At 37.4% G+C, this 25,288-nt stretch overlaps 2 protein-coding genes across 2 annotated transcripts; both read left to right on the forward strand.

Annotated features, from left to right (window-relative positions):
- The first annotated feature begins 893 nt into the window (after positions 1 to 893).
- On the forward strand, positions 894 to 4,700 carry LOC114516746 (collagen alpha-2(IV) chain-like). The gene is made up of 4 exons (XM_028536304.1): positions 894 to 1,030; positions 1,125 to 1,187; positions 2,873 to 3,247; positions 3,792 to 4,700. Exons 2-4 carry the CDS (start codon positions 1,128 to 1,130, stop codon positions 4,146 to 4,148), a joined length of 792 nt encoding a protein of 263 aa, XP_028392105.1. The 5' UTR covers positions 894 to 1,030; positions 1,125 to 1,127; the 3' UTR covers positions 4,149 to 4,700.
- Positions 4,701 to 6,096: 1,396 nt separating this feature from the next.
- On the forward strand, positions 6,097 to 15,085 carry LOC114516437 (dentin sialophosphoprotein-like). The gene is made up of 7 exons (XM_028535910.1): positions 6,097 to 6,197; positions 6,492 to 6,564; positions 7,153 to 7,221; positions 7,571 to 12,131; positions 12,467 to 12,759; positions 13,259 to 13,666; positions 13,757 to 15,085. Exons 3-7 carry the CDS (start codon positions 7,162 to 7,164, stop codon positions 14,225 to 14,227), a joined length of 5,793 nt encoding a protein of 1,930 aa, XP_028391711.1. The 5' UTR covers positions 6,097 to 6,197; positions 6,492 to 6,564; positions 7,153 to 7,161; the 3' UTR covers positions 14,228 to 15,085.
- The last annotated feature ends 10,203 nt before the right edge of the window (positions 15,086 to 25,288 follow it).

Raw genomic sequence — 25,288 nt, forward strand, 5'->3', positions numbered from 1 at the left:
GAATAATAAAATATACCCTGCGGTGTTTCAAATCAAAGTTTATCTGAAGTTTGTGTAATCCTCTTCTGAAATCAACTTGAAATACCAAGTTCGAAACTACAATGTACAATGAATATGGCCAATTATTTTATGATGTTAATGCACACGGAAATGTTTGTTTACAATATAAATTTCCCGCCATTTTTCTTACAGATCAATAACTTGCACGTCTACACTGCAGACATATGATTTAGCACCCTAAGTTAAACCCTAAGTTGAAATACTAACAGTGCATGATCAAGCAAACACGATCATAATTAGATCTTTTGACAGCGTACTGATTGGGGTTACATAGAAATCAACTTCGATAACAGAAATGAAATATTTTTATACAACTATTCTACTACAACAACGCATCCGCTCTTTAGCAAACAGTTTAAACAAACGTGCTTTACTGATAAACATTAATCAATACCATTCTTTTTGCAAAAATATGTGTTATTGACGACTGTGGTAACATGGGGTTACATTTGTTCATACTATAGCAAAATAATACAGTACAAATTAGTAAATCTATATGATAGGAACTTCATATATGTTATTTCTACATACATATACCAACATAAAAATAATTGTTCCTTATTTAATCTATCGACAAATCCTTATAACCATTCGCCATCATGAAGAAAAAAGACTCTCAGATCATCTTCGCGCTATAGGAACATTCAAGCAAACTCATTCTCGCTTCTTCGCCTCGCTCTCTCTCGTTTTTACCGCGATTTTTCAAACCCACAAAGTGATCAGGCAAATTTCGAGTGCATTTGAATCTCTGCCTGACCTGTCCTGTGTTAGTCAAAGACTGCGATCTGATTGGACGAGAGCGTGATGTTATAATAACATACAACCCTAGAAGAATACGGAACCTGTCGGTTGCCGGGTAGTTATTTTTACGCTCGACTACATTATTTTCAAATACTTTTGCAATGAGGCAAGATTAATTTGGGATTCCGAATACGAAAACAATCGTTGCTGGCGATTAAGTCACCCGAAGGTAAAATTTTCTCTGGTCGATGTCGTTTTCACTCTAAGGTTTTGCTAACTGGATTTCTAATATACGTTTACGACCTGATTTGAATATCACCTAGGTTATGGGCGTTTTCGCGGCATCTTTGCCATTCCTATTGGGTCTATCCCTGGTCAGATTATCGGTAAGTGATCAACTACATGTTGTTTAACTATTCAAGCTTATCATGTACGAATATGTCTTCGAATATTGCATTTTTTACCATTTCAATGTTCTTCGTAGTTCTCTATTGCTACTTGACCGGCCTGAATCTGGATTTTCGATTAGTTCTCGTTATAGTTTTCTTTTCTAATTACTTGTATGTTTATTCAAAATCGTACCCCGCGGGAGTATGTTTTTAAAAAGATATCAAAAGTAATCCTTTGAATTGATGAAATGTTTCACACTCTATCCGTTTATTTGATATAAGCAAGAAGAGATTCTGCCAAAGGGACGACTACAAAATACGGAAAATCTTTGTTTCTTGTGGCATGTCATGCGAATAATTTGCGAAAATATTACCTGTTGAATTATTTTTAAACGAGTCTTCAACATGGTCTAGGTCTGAAAATCTGCTTTAAGAACTACAATACTTTTGTGTTTACTTCTTTTCGACTTGTTCAATGATACTATACTACTTAAATGTTTCATTTTGCATTGGAGTAATTTTTTCTATTGACAAATTAATACGCCCGATTTTAGTTCGACACGATAAGTTAAACCTTAACAAAAAAGAAATTACACCTCTCTAACATGATTTGTCCGAAATATGTTTTTGTAGTTTCCGAAATTCTGTTAGGACATTCATGTTGAGATTAGACTGAGACTAAATGAACTAATAGTTGTGATTCTTATGAAACATTACAACTCGCCTGGAGAGCGAATACAGACGAAACATAAAAAAGTAATTTTGCGTCTGTCTAGAGAAGCAGTACTGTCAGTACCAAAAAATTCCTCGTGAAAACTTTTTGTCCATTTTAACGAATGTATTATTTGGGATCTGGAGACTTGAGACAAAATTGTCGAACCTTATAGTAAAATCATGACAAGTTAAACAAATTGTGCGGTATCCTTTTTGATTTCATATAATATAATTATGCTATATAATTGACTTTTTCGTTACATTCGTGATGTATCCGTTATATTTGTGATATATGTTACATTTGTAAAATATTATAAAATAAAAAATGAACGAAGTCTCCATGTTACGTCACGCTTGACTTCATATCAAATTTTTGAAGGTTCGAAGTAAGTGTCAAAATAGTCCGAAATCAAAACCCAGTCCTAAGATATATCTTTTCTACAAGAACAGAGCGAGAATATCGCTTCATTTATATGATTTTATATATTTTCATTTTCCTTTTTTGTAGTGAGACCGTTGGTAATTAAATAATGTTTACAAAATTGCTATATTTGGCCGTATTTTGTGATCTCTTCAGCCATAAATCTTCACACAAATTGAAAACAGAAAATACATATTTAGGAACCAAACATACTCCTTAACATTTCTTCCTCCTCAGTCGACTAACTGATTGGAATCAACAGAATAATAATATTGCAGCTAGAGATTTGCCAGGCGGAAGATGAATTCTTATAATAAGTTCGAGGGCCCAAAGTTATTTAAGATGGCCATGAAAGCAATTACGATTTTCAAATAATTTTATTTGTAACGTTTCATCTTTAACTTAAGACATCTCAAGACTAAATGTTAAAATTACGTAAGAGTTGAGAATATATTTTCTATTTACAAGGTGTTGCATAGTAATAATGTCATCTTAACTTCAGCTTGTTCATTCCTATAATCATTCATATTCTTCTTTTCTTTCACAGACGCCCGTTCCAGTATCAGCCGTACCACCATTGTTAAACAAATTACTTAAAGATCAAAATGTTACGCTCGGTTTCATCTTAAAAGGTCTACAAGGACCGCCCGGTCGAGATGGTATCTCCGGAATGTCTGGACCCCCTGGTTTACAAGGTCCACCAGGCGACCGGGGTGATCCAGGTGTCCCTGGTATGCCTGGTGAAGCTGGAATGTCCGGTCCACCAGGTCTTCAAGGTCCTTCTGGTCTTGATGGCCAGCCTGGTTCCCCAGGTTTACCAGGTCCGCCCGGTCTGATGGGAGGCAGTGGTATGGCTGGTCCTCCTGGTTCGCCCGGTTTCCAAGGTCCACCAGGTATGCCCGGACCAACCGCAATCAGATACGTAAGTATTTTATTCCGTTCTTGTTGGTAACTTGATTGTAATATTAATTGTATTGTCTTCTATACCACATTGAGAAGTAATTTTGTGTGTGACCCGATATAGAACTCAATTTGTCCTGTTAAAAAACTATAACCATAAATTTGGGCATAAACATGCAGATGTAGACATAAACACTTTATTTGAACATCACGACTACAACAGATGATTTAATATTTGTCAAGAATGAATGCTTATGAAAGCTAGCAAACACATGGTAGAATAGGAGCATAAAATTTAACTTAGAATAGAAGTTTATTAATCCATCTTTGGGTTAAAAGTACAAGAGATTGACATTAATTGTTTTAATTAGTTATACAAATAAATAAGTATTACATGAATTAGTGGACAAACGAGAATGCCTAGGACATCAAATAATAAGAAATTTGTCTTAATGAATAATGGGTGGATGGATGGGATGGTAATGTTGATGGCATGGCTGGGATAGTAATGTTGAAGTCTTTATCTCCAAACGTTAACAGTCTGACTGTCTTTTGTGTTTCTTCAGAACGGAACGGTGAAATGCGAGGAAGATACTGCTTGGTTGAGGTGTAACGAGTACAAGCACATCAGCATCATTTCGGCGTTTTGGGGACGACGAAACTTCGGTCTGTGTACGGAGCACACTGGCAGCCTGTTGACGGATAAATACTGTCCAACCATGCCGAAATTCCTGACAAAGGTGAAGGATGCTTGTGAAGGAACCACGATGTGTGAAGTTAGAGCTACGAAATCATTCTTTGGTGATACAACGTGCTACGACGTGTACAAGTATTTAGAAGTCTATTACAAATGTATCGAAGTCATCAACGGTCACGAAGTCGTTAACGAGGACAATCTACTCAACGCTAACTTCTTGGGTTAAACCCCGCGACTCGTTCCGATAAAACTGACTCTGATAAAATCCTGTTCGTCTTTATACAATATATTTCTACTCTTCTGAATTGCATTCAGTACGCGGGGATCGAAAAGCAGGTTTTTCCTGTATTTGCAAGCAGGGCTTTCCTGTTCAAAAACTAGCGCATGCAGCGATATATATATACTTCTCGAGTTTTTAAGCGAATACATGCAGATTCACCACGATGGACTACGTTGCTTTTGCAGTTCTGCCTATCCCGGACCCTTTGGGGTAGACATTATTTGCAAACAAACGTTGCTGTATACTACAAACCTATATACCAGTCAAGCCTCGGGTTTTGTTAACATAACATGACGTTTCTACGAACTATGATGTGTAATTTAACCATACTGTACCATAGACTTTGACAGTCGTCTGTATTTAAATATACATGTAAATAACATGGTTTAATAGTAAATATGCATTATGCACTAACCGGCTTACTGTTGTATAATCGTATATACATCCTGTGTAGATTAATCTAACGTTTGACTAAATTTATATAGTCCAATGAATTATACAATTCAATGCATTTGTTTTGAAGTGAAATAGAGAATCTTATAACCCTTTATACATCCCTTTATACACTGCTAAGGTGGAGATTTTATTCATTTAGCGAAAAGATCAAACCTCAAACATTTGCAAACACCAAAGCTATGACCACACATAAAAGTTCATCGAGGGTTCACAGTTCAATGCTTATGCAGCTCTTAAGACAGACTTAATTAAATCACAATTTTATAACGGTAAAAAAATACCACTAAACATTAATCGGAGAAGATTTACTTGGCGTTTTTATACGACCTCGCGTTTACTGCGCGGTATCCCTGGACCAAACCACCATGGGTCAGAAACTAAAATTCACCTGAAACTCATCGCTCAGATGCTCAATATTCAAAAAACACGGCTTGTATTCAGCCTACGTGAATAACCATAGTCGTATTAATCAATCGTTATTGAGAAGTGAGCTTATAATAGGAATGTTTTTCTTTGTACTTGAAATATCAAGTAGTGCTAAGGGTGTGGTTTGTAACATACCTTGTTGCATAAGTTATCGTTTAAAGATAAGTTTTTGATGCATTGGCGCACAAGTTAACAGGTATTTATCCGTCTCATATCCTCGTGGCGTATGCCAAAATTCAACACGAAATAGCGCGCCGATATTGTTTGAGGTTGACTTCAAAATGATCTAATTCTATGATCCCAATTTAAAATCTAATAGCCTAAACCTGCATCTGCCTAACTCCACCAAGGCTCCTCAAAGCACCTTGAGAAGTAGCGATTAAACGCTCTTTAATTCAACGAAAATATGCATCGTTCGTTGTATTTTGTCGAGCAAGAAACGCGTTATCCAGTATATTTATAGATCAGTAGTATACAGCCTAACTTCGATAACCGGTTTAGCATCAAACCAAACTCAATTTATCGCGATTGAGATTAACTGATCTCGTCTTGTTATCATAATTGAAACGGAAATAAAACAATCCGACACCTGTCATGTTGTCAAACAAAATGGCAGCGACCTGCCGAAAGCTCAAATTTAAGATGTAAACTTCGCCGTATTAGTTTAATTTTTGTTTACATCGGCAGAAATACAACTGTAAAGTTATTTTTTAGTCTAGAAAAGTCTAGAACATATTGGCTCTTCTCGTATTCAACAAATATAAACTCAAATATCGACATATTTCATCTGCTATTTATGAAGAGTTTTTTTACTTATTCCATTTAAGACCAATTGCAAAGCTTATTGCCATTTTCAGGCGTAGTTCGTGCCTGGGAATCAACAATAGTTCAGGGATAGTCTAGTGCACGAAGTCGCTTGTAAAGCATTGTCCTTGGCAAAGACGATATTCGTCGTTCTGCGCATATCCAAATATTTAGTCATGCTTGGTCAGGTGCATTGCTGAACAATTACGTCAAACTTATTGTGTAAACAATATCTTTTCCTGCGAAATTTTTCTTTCTATTTCAACGTAAAAAATACTTCTTTTTCTACCTAAAAGGACGTTATGAGAGGTACGTATGTTGTAAAATTGATATTTCTGATGCCGTTGAGGTTTTCCATGCGAATATCGCCCTTTATGTTAATGAGTTTGTGTTTCTCCACGCTCGATGAGGATGTCTCGGTTCACTAAGCCTGACAAACTACCTTGACCTAAACATTTGATAAACGTGGAAATTTATAATAATACGCGGATTTGGGCTTGAAAATAGCGCTATTATAACGATAGGTTTTGCTGGCTTTTCATTTTAATGATTATTTTTATGGCCGGGATGTAGTAGGACTATATCGTTGTTTTTTTCTGGTAGTTCTGATGGGTAATGAACTCTTTTAAACAAATCAAGAAGTCGCAGACGATATCTGTCGTGTAGATATTTGACAGTAAGTATCGTTAGTTTATTCCTTATGCTAGTATTATAAACTACACCACAATGATTGACTTCAAGTTTACTATACTGTATATAAGTGCACCAATTCAATTCCACTGTCCGCAAGGAACTATAGCCTAAACTGTAGCCTACTTTATTCACTTCATAGCTCTTCTAGTTTATAACCTTCAAATTGAACTCGTGAATTCCATGTATGTCCTAATATTAGCACATATATTTATATATATTATCATAGTGCTACGTTAAGAATATCATTCGTCCAACTTGATCATATCCTTCTTTCCAATTAGTCGTTTTACATGTGATTTATATTTACAAGATACAGACAGTGGCAACTGCAATAGCAATTTTTCAATGCACGCTTGCAAACTTGCTAGATTGCTTCCTTTGTATCAAGGGAACTTGGCTAGAATTCGATGTTTATATTGGTGTGATACTTAATTGTATTCACGTCTCTACAGTTAACGGGTATTCGTCTGCCAGTTAAAGATTGTTGTTCTAAAACAAATTCAACTTCAAGGCACTTGAAAGCTTTCAGGGTGACTGCATGAAAATATCTAACAAAAATTTTCGTTTTTAGTTAAATAGAATGAAACCAACAAGCGCTGGGTGGTTGTTTATCGTCTCGTCGATCCTTTTTGTTTCACAGGTAAAGTAGCATGTGACTATCCCTAGGTATTCTAACATGCTCACATATTTTATACAAATTCATGGCAAATATCATTGTCGTTTGCTATAACCTATTTGATCTAGTTTGGGCAAAATCATATAGCATGAACGTCAATCGTATGGCGTATAGAGACAACTGAACATTACAGTTCCTACAAAACCTCTATGCTTCTATAATATCTATGCTTCGTTTCGTTTTATTCTATTCTTCAGTACATGACATACTAAGAAAATGATATTAACTGTGTATTGGAAACCAATCATGTGGTAATATAGTGAATATCGCTACTGCTTTTGCTGCTCCGCTAAAGTTATATTTTTTTTCATAGACAATCTTCATATATGGTGTAAACGGAGATTTTGATATAAAGGAAGCGCTTGCAAGTTTAGCTCCTGTTGACATCTCTGAAACACATCACATGCACAAGCGAGATGACCCAGATGGAGATGATATGGGGACGCTACACGGGGTGAAACTGAGCCATGATAAAATTTTAGACATTAATGGAAAATCGACAGCTAAGGGCCGTCCCATTAGATCGGCAAACTCTTCAGAGATGCCATCAGGCGATAAAAAGGATGTGCCCAAGGACACTAATGCTTCCACAAAGGATACTTTGATGCCTGACGAGGCTGCTTTTCAAGCAGGGGTCAAGGCGACGAAGAGTTTGAAGGAAAAAGAAAAGTTAGTTGGAAGTAAAGGAGGTGATGTAGACGAAGATGATGGCGATGATGATGATGATGAGGAAAATGATGAAAAAGATAGCGATGATGATAAAAATTATGATTCAAGTGATACAGAAGATGACAGTGGTGATGACGATTCTGACAACAAAGAATCGAAGCAGTCTAAGATAAGCTCTAAGAGTAACAATGATTCGCAGAAAAAGGCTACAGAAGAAGAGGAAACGGATGCTATGAATTCTGCCGATGACGAAAATGATTCTGAGAAAGCTGATAGTGACAAATCAAACGAGAATGATAAAGAATCCGACAGTGACAATTCTGACAACCAAGCTACTAAAAAGTCGGAGATTACCAAAGAGAAAACAGAGGAATCGAGCAGTAAAGAATCGGATGCCAAAGAGGAAAAAGGTGCAGATGAGACGAATGATAATGGTTCGGAATCTAAGGTAGTCGAAAAAGACTCGAAAGATATAAATTCAAAGGAGTCTACCAGCGATGATGAATCAATCCCAAAGAAATCAGATGGCAAAGAAACCGGTGTATTGGATTCTAAAGAATCTGCGCCTAAAGAATCAGATAGTCCTCAGTCTGATTCCAAGAAATCTAGCGATGAAGAGTCTGCTTCGAAGGATTCGAAATCCAGTGAGGATGATGATGATGAGGAAGATGATGATGACGAAGATGAACATGAGACGGCAGATTCTAAATCCGAGAAGACGTCTAAAGATTCCAAGAAGGCTCCAAGCGCCAAAGATTCTAAGAGTAAGAGCGCACACGGAAAAACTTCAGACGATGATGAAACATCGGATACGAAAAATGAAGATTCGCATTCCAAAGACCCCGCAAATGATGAGGAAGAAGACAGCGACTCCGAAGATGACTCGGGAGACGAATCAGAAGATGACGATGATTCTAAACATTCAGATAAAACCGAGGACGATTCGAATGTGAAGAAGGAGGAAGATTCTGGGAATTTGGCTCACAAAGGTAGCGAGTCTAATGATTCTGATAAGGAAGACTCGGACGAAAAGGACTCCGATGAATCTGATGTAAAAGAAAAGGATTCCAAAGGCTCCGATGACGAAAATAAGGAAAAACAGAAAGATTCTAAAAACTCTGATGAAAAAGAAGTAAATTCTGGTAATTCTGATGCGAAGAAAAGTGATTCCAACGATAAGACAATAGAAAGTCAGAAGGATTCTAAGAGCTCAGACGAAAAGAACGAAGATGACGATGATTCTGATAGTAAGAAAAGCAACATCAAAGATCCCGAAGATAAGAAGGACGATAAGGTTAATAAGGATGGAGATTCTAAGGATTCCAAAGAAGATGACGAAGACTCCATTGATTCTGACAGTAAGGAGGATGACTCCGACAGCAAGAAAGTGGAAATCCAAAAGGATAAAGATGAAAAGGACGGAGACTCTGATGAGTCTGATACTGAGAAAAGCGAATCTAAAGATTTAGATGAAGAGAAAGTGAAAAGTGAAAAAGATTCTAAGGTTGAAAAGGAAGACGATTCCGATGCAAAAGAAAGTAGTACAAAAAATCCGGAAATCAAGAACTCGGTTACAGATAAAAAGAATGGCGAAAATTCGAATTCTAAAGTGTACAACATTGGTATTGAGAACTCCGATGACGGAAGTTCTGACGTATCTGAAGAAAAGGACTCAGATTCTAAGAAAAATGACGACGACGTCTCTAATTCGAAAGTTTCTAATCCCCAAACATCGGAGGATAAAAAGGCCGAGGGTGACGACGACAAAAAATCTGACGTTGATGCAGTGACCTCCAAGGATTCGGATGATGATAGCTCTGGCAGTTCTGGTGAAAACAAAGAAAACTCCAAATCTGACGACGAATCTGAAGAAGACCAAGCAGATTCAAAGAATAATGAAAGTTCAGACAGTGATCACAAAGATGAAGATGATTCTAAAGACGATTCTGTAAAGAACACCGCCACAAGCGACGATGAAGAGGCTGCATCTTCAGAAAGCAAAAAGGTGGATGATTCATCAAATTCGAACATCGAAGGCAAAGATTCAAAGGAAGACTCCGATGAACCTTCAACGAATTCGGAGGTTAAGCAAGATAAATCTCCGTCAAATAAAGATGACGTAAAGAAAGATCAAAATGACGACGAGAACATTGCCCAAGACAAGAATTCGAAGGAAGAGAAAAAGGATGATTCGGAAGAAGATGAAAAAGAAAGCGAAAACATCGCTCGAGACCAAAATTCAAAGGATAAGTCTGATGAAGATTCGTCGAATAAAGATAAATCGAAGAAAGATGAACGTAGTAAGATCCCTAAAGACCCGGTCCCGAAAAGCCAACCTGATAAATCTTCATCGAATGATGATGATTCGAAGAAGGATGAAAGTGATGGTGAAAATATCGAGGTATTGAGCAGTTCTGGAAAAGAGTTTGAACCTAAGAAAGACTCTGATGACTCCGCCAAAAATTCTGGTGAGAGTGACGAGGATGCTGAAGATGATAAAAATTCTGGTGAGGGTGACGATGATGAAGAAAACAAGAACGACGACGACGACGATGATAATAATGACGAGTCACTTCCCGGTGGAACTGGAGGTTCGGATATACCCTTGAAGATACCTGAGGGGTCTGCCGGAGCAAAAGATGGCGAAGCTTCAGGATTTCAGTACGATAAGGATAAAGAAGGATCATCAAATAGCAACAAAGCCAAGGATGACGATAATCATGATGATGATGATGACCATGATGATCACGATGATAATGATGATGATGATGACAGTGGCGACGATGATGATCAAAATGAGAAAGACGACGAAAAAGCTTCAGTAAAATCTGACGTGTCTGAGGGTAACGCAAAACCTGAAGCTAAGGGCAAGGATATCACTTCGAAAGACTTCGATAGTGGTGAAAAAAAAGATACCTCCGAAAGTAAACAGGCAGTTGCTGCATCCAGTGATGATAATGCCAAAGATAGCAGCGAAACTGGCGACAAAGCGAACAAGAAAGACGTCAAAACAGTTAGCGATGATAATACGGATAAAGAGGGCAGTAAATCAAAATCAGACGGTGCGGACGCCAGTGAGAAAGATAAGGAAGATGACGAAACCCAAATAAACAAGAAAGATGATGCTCATGGTGGAAAGGATACAAAAGAGGAAGATGATAGTGAGGCAGAAAAGGATGATAAAACTATTGATTCTAAAGATGACGACGTACAGAAGGAAAAAGACAAGGACGTTAAAACCGAAGATAAGGATGGCGTCACTGAAAAGAAGGATGACGAGAAGGTGAATACAAAGGATGAGGCTAATGAAAAACAGAATGATGACAAAACCGACAAGAAAAATGATGAGGATACTGAAAAGAACAAGGAGGATGTTACTGAAAAGGCAAACGAAGACGAAAAGGATGAAGACGCGACAGATGAAAAGGTTGGGAAAGATCAAGAAAAAGATGACGCTGACAAAAGTGTGAAAAATGATGCTGCTCAGGAAGTGAAGAAGGATGAAAGCAAGCAGAGTGATGCAGAGTCAAATGAAAAGGAAGGTTCTTCATCTTCGAGTGATGATGGATCGTCTAAAGAAGCTTCATCAGAAGATACACGAGAAGACGATAAATCATCATCAGGTGATGACAAGCAAGATGATAAAGCTACTTCAGCAAGTGAGGAAGACAAAGATGAGAGTGATGAAAATGATGCTGATGATAATAGTGACGGTTCTTCGTCAGACAAAGATGGCTCTTTGTCGGATAAAGACGGTTCTTCGTCGGATGAAGACGGTTCTTCGCCGGTCAACGATGATTCTTCGTCGGGCAAAGACAGTTCTACGTCGGTCAAGGATGATTCTTCGTCTGCCAAAGACGGTTCTTCGTCGGGGAACCTCGAAATAAGCTCAGGAGTTTTCAAGGGCTCTGACGACGAATCCTCTCAGAAGTCTACGTCGGGATCAAGCAAGGACGTCAGTGACGATAGTAAGGCAGAAGAAACTGGTGAGAGGGCCGTGGCGGACTCCCTGGCTTCCTCCAGTAGTGTGGTTGAAGCAAGGCGGAAAGCAGAAATGCTCGCAAGAAAGTCTCATGTTACCATCGCTCCAAAGAAAATCAATTTGAAAGCAAAAACAGAAAACGAGAAGCTCCCGGGGAGTTTTGGTTTCGGAGAGAACGAGGCCGCTGATGATGATGACAGCGACGGAAAAGGATCATCTTCAGGTACTTCATTTTACATTGATTTTCATTCTTCTACACGTATTGTTCTTTTGTTTTCTAACTTGTCGGTTGTGGGCTTATGTTCAAGCCATAAGTCTTTTGATAGTTTTCACGTTAGTTTTCGTCAATTCAATGCTGTGACGATCTGTACCACAGTGCATAGTGTGGAAAAAAATTTCAATATACATTTGTAAATATGCTATCTTTGAATAGCGTTTCTCGGTTTTTGTGCTCAAATCGTGTTCGTGTTTCTCCCTAATTATAATTTCTCTCAAATTTTGTTTTACTTTGAATTTGGGAGAATTTTGATTTACAATTTCTGCGGTCATCTTTGTTAGATGCTTCAGAGGGGGATTTCATCACAAATTCTGGGGTATCTCATGCCTCGCAGCTTGGACACGGCAAGAAAGACAAGCTTTTCACTGAAGAACTCGCAAAGAACAATCTTGCAGCAGCAGCTGACGATGACAAATCCAAGGAAGGTGAAAAGAAAAGCGAGACATCTGAGAAACCTGATGTGGAAGTTGAAGATGTTGACGACGATGATGAAGATGATGATGAGAATAATTCAGGCTCGGGAAAGATTGAGTTTGGATCTGCTGACCTTGCTGATAACGATGATGATGAATCGGTATGTCTTAATGGATCTGAAAAAACTAAGATTATCGATTACAATACCAATATTAGGCGGTTCTCAACAATTCCGAAGTTTGGCATTTTTACAAATGATTTAATGTTTTTCTCGGGAGCAGCAACTCCAGATTTACAAAGGTAGTTGCAGGTTCCTGATTTTATTTAGCTTTGCCTTCAAAAGTTAAAAGTCTGTCTTCAGCTTTGCAAAGAATATGATATTCCTGGTACAGTCAGAAGATATTTTCAACTAAATGTTGAAGAGTACCTCTAGTTTAATCCAATTTCATTATAAAAAAAATTCAAACATTACATTACCAGATGGATAGTTTGGCCTTTTTATTTTTATTTCTTGTCCGAGTTGATTTATTGCACTTCCTATAATTGTAAAGCACTCGTTTAGTCACTGTTCTCTGGCTTATTTGTTTGTCTGTTTTTTATTATCGTCGCCGTCATCGTTGATAAAAGTAGTCTGTCATTAAATGCCTTACTTTTTCCAGAACGAAGAAGACAACTCCTTTAAATGGCCAAAATATGGTGACGAAATCACCCAAGAGATGTTGGATCATTTTATGATTGCCCAGTTGATGGAGCAGAACCTCACGTTATTCTATGGTGGTCTGACAGGCCGGCCTGGTCCACAGGGCGGTCAGGGTCCGTTAGGAAGACCTGGTGACGTCGGACCCGACGGCCCAATTGGACCACTCGGACCCGTTGGTGAAGAAGGCGCGCCAGGTGAACCTGGAGAGGTTGGACCCAAGGGGCCAAAGGGGGATCCTGGGGAACCAGGGGAAAAGGGCAGGCAGGGTATCATGGGTCTTCATGGCCTACCCGGAGAACCTGGTATTCCTGGTGGCAGGGGAAAGCCTGGGACAACTGGACCCGCCGGACCGGGGACAGATCTCCCCGTAAGTAAAATTCAAATGTTAGATTGTTATAATCGCTGATCTGTCAATCAATGCAATTTGCATTCTCAAATGATCTTCTTTATTCTCCAGAGCTGCATGTATCTTTGCGAAGGCGAGAAGGCCTGGCTACAATGCCAGCAGTTTGAACTGCTGCGCATCAAGCGAGTGTATTGGGGTCGAGATAACGAGAAAATGTGCCCCAAGATTCCGCCTGGGCTTAGCGGAGACGGCTGTGATGCCGATGAAGAAAACGCCTTCGATAAGGTCGAGCAGCAATGCCGACACGACCAAGCATGCGAGGTGGTCGCTTCAAACGTCTTCTTTGACGATAACACGTGCAAGAACACCTATAAATTCTTGAAGATCTGTTACGATTGTATTCCCGACTCGTTGAGTAACCGCGCCGAGCTGTTGAGGACGACCCGTGAACGAAGAAAGAGGGGAAAGAGAGGGGAGTTCGGAAACCAGGGCAAATTCAAGGGCATGTCCTCCAGGCAAATTCAAGAGGAAAGGATGATGGATTCAATGTGGGAACACCCTTTGAAAGCTAGATTGTTATAGCTCTCGATAAAGTAAACAACCGTACGAACTAACGATATGTATATACATACAACATAATATTGTAATAACAATTTTTGAAAGCTTTTTGAAAGTACGACTGCCAGGTGTATATCCTGTAAAGAAAATGATTCTTTGGAATCACGTTGTAAATATGCTGAAAGAAAATCCAATTCACGTAGGAATACACTTAAAATATCCCGGTGCCTGAGGGGGTTTTGAAAGCCTTTTCCGAAGAAACCTGTTAGTTTTTGAAAAAAAACTTTCTGCATAGACTGTTCTTTATAGCCATTTCACGCCAAACTGTACCCTTTCGAAAAATCATCAATCGTCTTCTTAGTCCATCGAAATTTCGCCCACGGAGGCGGAAATTAAAGACGGTAAATTATTCTTTGGTGTCACTCGTTTTGATATTGAGTAAATGGGATCGGCCTAATATGCGTTATTGTTCATATTAGGAACATTAAAAATTTATCCAAGACGTTTATATAATGATTATGTCGTGTTCTAACGGTTATAACTAATGGACAATATTTATGGTTTTGGTTTAGTTTGTATAACACCTTTTTCTTATAGACTAAATAGAAAATTCTAGGCTAAATTGTACTCAATCGATAACATGAAATAAATTACATATAGCCTTGTTACAACAACACAGCTCGTTCTGGTTCACTGGGGCAAAAATGATACTACAGAAACCAACGCTGTAATTATTAAAGGTAGAATTAACAACGGGATTGTCTATAAATTGCAAATATAAATAACTGAAGTCTTATATGCCTACGTTAATGTTGAAAAGATAATTTGCATAGCGTGAAACGGAAAAAAAAAGGGCATAAAAATGGGTATTCTTTGGAATCACAATTTATATGTAAAAATAGACTTTAATTTATGTTTATGACGGGTATCAAGTAACAGAAAGCGGGAGATTCTGTTGAGGATTTGGTATGTTTTTTTTTCTGAAATAAAATTAATCATGTAAGAACTTAGAAAGTACGTACAAAAAAACGTGACAGTGGAAATCAGCCCTTACTCTTTAAAACAAGCCACATGTCACATACCTTGTTGCGTTATTTAGTTTGCTTATTCCTATAGGAAAAATGCTTGTTTTCATGCCGGCAAAAGTGCCTTGATAACAAATTTTGTCGATTGTCAGCCCAATTTAAACTAATATGATCTAACTTTAATCATCCCAAATTATTTACCTGCAACAATAGCCTACGTGTGAAAGTTCTTCCGTTAATTTTACCTTGTGTCTTTTAAGTTAATTAATGGATAATAATCTTTTTCTTTGCTTGGAGTAATATTGGCGTATTGGGATGTGAAATGCACGTCGTTTTGCCTTGAAAATAACGCGTTTTCTCGCCTAAATCAATGCGATGTTCACGGAGAAATCAATTTGAATCACATACGATATTCTGGTAGAGTCAAACAGTGAATTGGGAGGACTTCTTTGTGGATATTATGGCCGCAATTTGGCGACCAGATGTTTTCGGCTTCGGTGCTTTGACACAATTGCAAAATTTGCTTTTCGCTGAGAATATTGCGAGTCAGGATTATTTCCATTAATGTTTATTAACATATATACACAAGTCTTATCATATCTTAACATACACAATCTTACATCTGTAAAAATGAATTCGACCACCTTCAGTTGTGCCAATCCACATTTTGAGGACAAAGAATTCGCTATTGGTCATCAATTCTTTCTTATCGTTGGGGCATTTTGTAACTCGTTGATGCTCTATGGATTGGTAAAAGATCCTCTCAAATGCTTCAAGAATTGTTCATCGTATCTCATAATGAATAACACGGTCTCCGACCTTATTTTATGTTTGTATAAATTCGCAAGGTATTATTGGCGGTCGTGTAGTGATGGTCTAATCGTCTCTCGTTTGTTCTCATTTCCTCTGTACATTCCATTTCTCAGTATTTTATTTCTGGCGTTGGATCGATGTGCTATCGCTTGCTATCCATTTCAATACCGTGTGTTTATGAACGGGAAGAAAGCAGTGCCAATGGCGGTTATAATATTTCAATGGATGTTCGCGTTCTTAAGCGTAGCCTTGAAAAGAGATCTGGAAAAAGCAGTTCCAGGTTTTCTTCTAAAAAGTGGAATCTTTGTGCTATTTTGTTCCTGTTTGCTGTACGTTAAAACGATCCTTCATTTAAGTAAAGAGGCGAAATATTTGAAAAATCAGTGTGGAAATACGCCGACAGCTATGCAAGCATCAACTCAAAGACGACAGGGAGTGCTTGTCACGCAAAAGCGTTTTCTTAGCACAATAATGTACACTACTTGTCTTTTTGTATTTACTCTTTCCCCGCTCTTAATATTTGATCTGATCGACAAGAACCACGGTAAAGATAACATTATCAAGAGACATCTTCACATGTGTTTATATTTTTTGTTCTATTCAAACGCTGTCGTTAATTCGTTTGTTTACTACTTTCGCTTGACGAACTACAGGAAAACGTTTAAGATTTTGTTTTCTTGTCGACGAAGTAATGTTGAAAATTAGCATAGCTTTTCATTCTTGCCTGTGCTCAATGTTAAATTTTTATCTTTCCTTTGGAAACACAACATATACCAGGGTTATTCAGTTTAATTTTGTTCCTATATATAGGAAAAATGTCTTGCTAATAATATATTGTCGTTTATTGTTGTTGAATTTAGTTTAATAAGATCTAATTTTTAATCACCTCAAATTATTCACCCTTAGCAACAGTATACGTTTTAAAATTATTTCCTTTTCTGTCATTTTTATCCCTTGTCTTTTAATCTGACAGATAAAAGTTTATTTTTATGGAGTAAGTTTATGAAATGAGCGTTGTTTTCTCTTGAAAATAATACGCTTTTCTGTCTAAATCGGGGAAATGTTTGTAGAAAAAATCAATTTGAAATGCATACGATAGTTTGGTAGAGTGTCAAAATTCATTGCAAACTGCAAAGCCCAGTTAATTAAAGCGGTCAGTGATTATTTTCACGCGAATCAAATTAATTCCATCCTCCCAGATGTCTTCAAGAACTTTGATGCTTTGAAACGAAAGCAAAATTTGTTTGACGCTGAGAGGAATTCTTATTACAGGGTCGTTTTTGGGATTATTTTTTGAAGATTTTGTAAACATTCACAAGTCCTAAATCTCACATCCGTAAAGTTAAAATGAATTTGACCGCTTCTAGTTGTCCAAATCCACATTCCGATGACAAAGCTTTCTCTGTTAGTCTTCAGTGTTTTTTTATAATCGGGGTATTTTGTAACTCGTTGATGCTCTATGGATTGGTAAAAGATCCTCTGAAATGCTTCAAGAATTGTTCATCTTATCTTATAATAAATAACACGGTCTCCGACCTTGTCCTATGTTTGTACAAATTCGCAAGGTACTATTGGCGGTCGTGTTTTGATGGCCGCCTAACCACTTATCGTTTGTCTCTGTTCCCTGCTCAAATTTCGTTGCTCAGTATCTTTTTTCTGGCGTTGGATCGATGTGCTGTTGCTTGCTATCCATTTCAATACCGTGTGTTTATGAACGGGAAGAAAGCAGTGCCAATAGCGGTTATAATTTTTCAATGGATGTTTTTGTTCGCGCTTTTAGCTGTCCAAGTCGAACCGAACAGGACTGTTCCAATCTCTTTCGTAATCATTGGGATCTTTTTGCTATTTTGTTCCTGTTTGTTGTATTTTAAAACGATCTATCATCTGAAAAAGGAGGCGAAATATCTTAAGAGTCATTGTGGAAACACTCCAACAGCTCTGCAAACATCAACTCGAAGACGCCAGGAAACACTTTTCAAGCAAAAGCGTTTTCTCGACACAATAATATACATCACTTGCGTTCAAGTGTTCACAGTTTCTCCGGTCTTGATTTTTGACTTGGTGGAAACAATTCACGGCAACGATCACTTCATCAAGGACCATCTACACATGTATTTTTATTTTCTGTATTACTCAAATGTTGTCACCAACTCGTTTTTATACTACTTTCGCATGACGAACTACAGAAAAACGTTTCAAGTTTTGTTCTGTTACAAACACTAAGTAGCAAACGCAGGATTACGGAAATGCTTGTTTTAAAAGACGTTGAAAACAAAGTTTCAATTATAAATAAAGTATTTGGTTCTTGTAATATTATTACTAAAAGCTACGAGGTTGCCATGAATTGTCGGCCATCTTGGATTGATCTTTGACACATTAACTTTCGTGTGGGTGCATGTGGGATTGGCTCTTTCATGTTTGGGGTTGGCGCTATAAAATCACTTCGAAATTACCGAATAGAACTCATAAGTTGTTCAAAAAACTGTTCCTATCCATTTAGTAAGTTGAGATCGCAATCACACCAACAGCTTGGCGAGCATCAATACAAAAACGTAAGCAGAAACCATGGTTACTCGCTATTCACAATGCTCGAAACAAAGCACGAAGACGAAATAACACAGATTATCATGCATAATGCATTTAAATGAAGCGCATAAGCCCTAAGGGGGAATGGTGGCTATAAATAAGGTGGATCTCACTGCATCTCCCATTTCAAATTCGATCGAGCGCCCAGGAAGATAGCGGCGGCGAACCACCCGCCCGCCCAGCCCGATCACTGAAAATTCGTGGTGATCCCAGAATATCGGATGCACTCGTACCACATATGCACCTGAGCGCTCGATCAATGCTCCCGTACTAAAAACAAAAGGAGTGCAAGTGAGAGCATTGGAAATAGAATACTATTTATCTATTGTCGCTTACTGTCGTTGAATTTAGATTAATGAGATCTAATTTTTTATCACCCCAAATTATTCACCCGTAGAAACGGTATGCGTTTGAAGATTCTTTGTTTTGCTTTTCTTTTTACCCCTCGTGTCTTTCAATCTGACAAATAAACGTTTATTTCTATGCCATGAAGTAGGTCTGTGAAATGAGCGCTGTTTTACCTTCACAACGATACGTTTTTCTAGGTAAATCGGTAAAGTTCAACAGAGAAAGTCGATTTGAAGTGCATTGCAAAAATTGCAAGAATCGGTTAATTAAACTGGTTATAGCTTGCATTTATTTTCGCGCGATGCAAATTATAGTCACAAATTTCTCCAGATGTTTTCAGCTTGTATGCTTTGAAACGAAAGCTAAATATAAATTTGCTTTGCGCTGAGGATATTTCGCGTGGTGATTCAGCTTAAGGGTTATTTTCAGTCTAAGATATTTCAGTCTACAATTAAGTCATCAATTTCACATGCGTAAAAGTTAAAATGAATTTGACCGCTTTGAGTTGTTCAAATTTACATACTGAGAACAAAGGCTTTGCAACTTTGCTTGAACAAAACAGTGAGTAGCAAACGCAGGATTACGGAAATGCTTGTTTTAAAAGACGTTGGAAACAAAGTTTCAATTATAAATAAAGTATTGTTAGAAAATTTGCAGTATCTAACTTGGCTCTTGTAATATTACTAACAGCTAGGAGGTTGCCATGAATTGTCGCCCATCTTGGATTGATCTGTGACGCATTAACTTTCGCGTGGGTGCATGTGCATGGGGTTGGCTCTTTCATGTTTGGGGTTGGCTCTATAAATTCACTTCGAAATTACCGAATAAAACTCATAAGTTGTTCAAAAAACTGTTCCTATTCATTTAGTAAATTGAGATCGCAATCACACCAACAGCTTGGCGAGCATCAATACAAAGACGTGAGCAGAAACCATGGTTACTCAGTTTAAACTTATTCCCAAGAAAATGACTTGCTATTTATCTATTGTCGCTTACTGTCGTTGAATTTAGATTAATGAGATCTAATTTTTTATCACCCCAAATTATTCACCCGTAGAAACGGTATGCGTTTGAAGATTCTTTGTTTTGCTTTTCTTTTTACCCCTCGTGTCTTTCAATTTGACAAATAAACGTTTATTTCTATGCCATGAAGTAGGTCTGTGAAATGAGCGTTGTTTTACCTTCACAATGATACGTTTTTCTAAGTAAATCCGTAAAGTTCAACAGAGAAAGTCGATTTGAAAAAATTGCACGAATCGGTTAATTAAACTGGTTATAGCTTGCATTTATTTTCGCGCGATGCAAATTATTGGCCATTGTGACAATGAGAAAGTTAAGTGCATGTTGAAAGGATCTTCCCAATTGAGTTATGAAAAAAATTGTATGATATTTAGTTTAGTTCAACGGTATATTCTGAACACTTGTCGTTTCTCCTAGCCTTATGACTAAATTGTCTTTGTGTTTGTCTTCTTTGTTATTGATGGCTGTGCTTGTATCTTTGCAAATTTTTTTTTTTTTAAATTTGTAATTTTAAACTATGTGAGCCTCCTTGATGAGCTTTCGCTCTTGAGGCAAATATGGAAATAAAGTTTATAAATAAAAAAAAAAAATTAATGGCCGCAATTTTCTCCAGATGTTTTCAGCTTTGAAGCTTTGAAACGAAAGCTAAATTAGCTTTGCACTGAGGATATTTCGCGTGGTGATTCAGCTTAAAGGTTATATTCAGTCTTTAAGATATTTCAGTCTACAATTAAGTCATCAATTTCACATTCGTAAAAGTTAAAATGAATTTGACCGCTTTGAGTTGTGCAAATTTACATACTGAGAACAAAGGCTTTGCAATTGCTTTTCAGTTTTTACTCATTATCGGGGTATTTTGTAACTCGTTGATGCTCTATGGATTGGTAAAAGATCCTCTGAAATGCTTCAAGAATTGTTCATCGTATCTCATAATGAATAACACGTTCTCTGACCTTCTCCTATGTTTGTACAAATTCGCAGGACACTATTGGCGGTCGTGTTTTAATAATGGTTTCACCGTTTATCGTTTGTCTCTGGTCCCTGCTCAAGTTTCATTTCTCAGTATTTTCTTTCTGGCGTTGGATCGATGTGCTATCGCTTGCTATCCATTTCAATACCGTGTGTTTATGAAGGGGAAGAAAGCAATGTCAATAGCAATGGCGGTTATAATTTTTCAGTGGGCACTTCCGCTCACGCTTTCGACCTTCCAAATCGAACCGGAAAAGGCTACTGCAGTCTCTCTCACGGCAATTGGAACCTTTTTGTTGTTTTGTTCCTGCTTGTTGTATTTTAAAACGATCTATCATCTGAAAAAGGAGGCGAAATATCTTAAGAATCATTGTGGAAACACTCCAACAGCTCTGCAAACATCAACTCGAAGACGCCAGGAAACACTTTTCAAGCAAAAGCGTTTTCTCGACACAATAATATACATCGCTTGCCTCCAAGTATTCACGATTTCTCCGCTATTTATATTCAAGTTTGTGGAAAAGATTCACGGCAAAGATAGTTTCATCATGGAACATCTAAACATGTATATTTATTTTCTGTTTTACTCAAATGTTGTCATAAATACGTTTGTTTACTACCTTCGCTTGTCGAACTACAGAAAGACGTTTAAAGTCTTGTTCACTTGTCAACGCAGGAATATAGGAAGGGTTTCATCTTAAATTCGATATCTAATTTTAGCCACGGTGTGCAGGTGTGTACTGACACGATACCTGCAACTATTATGATAAACTTAACTTCAGTAATATTCATAAAATTTTACACGGTGAATTTATAACTTAAGTTATTACTTTTAGGAAGTGTATTTATTGTATGCGGAGCTCTCAGTCCGTTAACCCAGACTACATTATTGCACTGATTTGCATGAAGCCCCGATTTAAGGGACCGAAACTATAATAGGCCAAGTTTACCCCACAGTCAATTTATTGTCACGGCACGGCTAAAACTGGCACCCATACCCAATTTTATTGGTGCTCAGGCTACCAATACAAAGGCTGGGCACGGATGAAAATGGCAGTGGTGCCCATTTTAGCCGTGCCGTGCAAGTTAAATTGAGTGTGGACTGTAGTGTAAACGGGGCTACAAATACACATGATGTTCCTACAAATTAATAATACACACCTTAACTTTGTTTAAATATTGATTACCATGCATTGCGTGATTTTGTAGCTTGGTGTAAGGTTAGGGATTGCCTAAATAAAAACGAATATGTGTTATTCTGTACTGAGAACCAGTTAAGGCTGGTTTGTATTTCTCCATCGATCCTGTAGTGTTGACAAACACAGTCGGAATACAGGATGACGGGAAGCCGTCGGCAGCCGTTTCCTTATGTGATGATCTCTTCAACAAAAATTTATGTATTTTTTGCTCTGAAATTATCTTCACACGTCCCAGTAGATTCATGCACCAATCATTTCTCCCAATGACGTCAAACATGAAAAGCGTGATGATACATGAAGTTTGATTGGCTCTGCAAAACTAACGATCCAATCAAACTTCGTGTAATATCAGCCTTTGACGTCATTATGAAAAAAGGTCTATTGAAAGTCCTAATCGACTCATTTCTTGCGTATGTCAGTCAGCCGCAATTCAAACTGAGAAGAATGTAAACTAACATTATTTTCTCATTCAGAATTTTAGTTTACATATTTCATAAAGATTTTATATAGAATTTATTAAGACTATTATAATGCATATCATATTGAATATTGAGCATAACTCGAAATATCGAACTGGACTTTCTCGAAACTGTACTTAGTTTCTTCTTATTGATACTGGCGTAGATCTGAATGATTCTGAAGGAACTTGATGATCGTTTCCATGATTTGGAACATGCAAGTAGTTCACGGCACTTTTATGGGGTAAATTCAAAGTCCATCTCAGAATTCATATATAACGAAAATGATTACTGGACTATTTTTGCATTTATTATTAAATTCAAGCGAGGAATAGAATATAAATAGAATATAACCTTGCAACCGGCGCCATTTAAATTAATGATTCAAGCCCAGAAATCAAATAAAGCCATGAACTGCTTGTTTACTTTAATCATTTCCAACAAGATTTCATTAAGTACGTACGTCTTATATCTTTATGCGTGTATTTTAAAATGAATTTGACAGCGAAAAGTTGCTTGAATTCATATTCGGATAACAAAACTTTTTTTATTTGCGAACAATTCTTATTAATCGTTGGAGTTTTCGGTAATTCTATATTGCTCTATGGATTGGTAAAAGATCCTCTCAAATGTTTCAAGAATTGTTCATCGTATCTCATAATGAATAACACGGTCTCTGACCTCGTCTTATGTTTGTATAAACTCGCAAGGTATCTTTGGCCGTCGTGTACTGGTGGTCTAATCGTCTCTCCTTGGTTCTCATTTCCTCTGTACATTTCATTTCTCAGTATTTTCTTTCTGGCATTGGATCGATGTTCTATCGCTTGCTATCCATTTCAATACCGTGTGTTTATGGACGGGAAGAAAGCAATACCAATGGCGGTTGTAATTTTTCAATGGGTGTTCGCGTTCTTGATCATTGCTTTGAAAAAATATCTGAGAAAGATTGCTTCGGAGTTTCGTCTTTTTGGTGGAATCTTTGTGCTGGTCTTCTCCTGTTTGCTGTATTTTAAAACGATCGTTCATTTGAAAAAGGAGGCGAACTATTTGAAGAAACATTGCGGAAACACGCCAACAGCTTTACGATCATCAATACAAAGACGTCAGCAAAGACTTTTTAAACAAAAGCAGTTTCTTTACACTATAATATACATCACTTGTCTTCTAGTTTTCACGCTTCTGCCTCTCTTAATATTTGACATGGTCAAGCGAATTCACGGCAGCCGTAACGTTATTAATAAACATCTACAAATGTTTTTTTATTATCTCTTTTATTTAAACTTTGTCATCAATTCGTTTGTGTACTCCTTTCGCTTGACAAACTACAGGAAGACGTTTAAGATTTTGTTCTGCAGGATTACGGAAATAGTGCAGGCCTAATTCTTTTAGAAGCTTAAGTCGACGGCGCGGTATCTAAGATCTTTTCGAAGAGGTTTATCTGTCTACATTGATGTCATAAAATATTTATACATAGATCTCCCTGTTGTGTCGCCTGCAAAGTTTTCTATCCGAGACATGTCTGTCTAACTATGTAAATAATTTTCTATTTGTAGTTATAGGCATCTGAGATAGTGTAACTTCATAAAAACATATCAATAATGCTTTACAAAGATATAATTTTAAATAACCAATCAGCGCATTTGTTTACCAATTTGACGCTTAGCCATCAGAGCTCGTGGATTCATACTTTTCCTTTTTTGGCTATGTTGTTTGGGGGAATTTGTAAATAAATCGGAAAAGTATAGGGATTTGATTGTAGCTCACCAACGGAGCCCATGCAATAGTCCGGCTGGAGTGCTGCAGTTCATTCTACAGGAGGCGCAATTTCGATTCCTCCTGAAGGACTAGAGGTTGCCTTAGTTAAATGGGCGCTGATTTCTTTTGATAGTGAAATTGTTTTGAAAAGAAATTTGCCAGGTATGGCAGAATATATGAATATGGTCCCCCTCTATTAACGTTCGTTTGGCGTCCATGCTTGGTTAGCTCCGTAGAAATCCTAAAACAACCTTTCTCTGCTTGCTCGGTTGTAGAGCATAAGACTAGCAATCAAATTAGTTCTAGATTAAATTCTCTCTGGAATAAATCTTTTTTTTTGCTTCCAGCTTGCCCAGTCGATTTCCCTTAGTCTCAGTGCAAAAACAAATCATTTTCACATGCAGCAGTGAATTCTTAATCTATTCATTACGTACATGCCACGCAGCTGCGATTTAAAACTTGATAAATTATTTTCCTAGATGAACGTATATTACTCCCTCATCGTGATGCTAGTTTAATAACTGAAGATAGATTTTATAGAATTTTATCAGAAATACAACAAAACAATCAGTGATGCCAACGATGCTTGATCTACGGCAATTGTTTTCAACATCAAACGAGAAAATAATTATTTGGAAAAAAATTAAATTGCAGTGTTTGTTGTCTGTAATTGCAACACAGGAGATTTTAATTTGCCGTGGGAGATATCACCGCAGCTGTAGAATTAAAATGATCTGAACTCTTGTTTAAACTGGACTAAGTGACTCTAATATATACTGCTGCAAAAATTATGACAATTTGAGTGTGATCACTTTGACCTGAAATTCAGCGGCAAATTTTCAGCCTTTTTTTTGCCTGAACTCAGCAGTCCACACCACGAGTCATCTGAACTGATTTGGTTTAAAAATAATG

The sequence above is a fragment of the Dendronephthya gigantea genome, unplaced genomic scaffold (assembly GCF_004324835.1).
Source record: "Dendronephthya gigantea isolate DGI-Jeju-01 unplaced genomic scaffold, DenGig_1.0 000006F, whole genome shotgun sequence".
NCBI lineage: Eukaryota > Metazoa > Cnidaria > Anthozoa > Malacalcyonacea > Nephtheidae > Dendronephthya > Dendronephthya gigantea.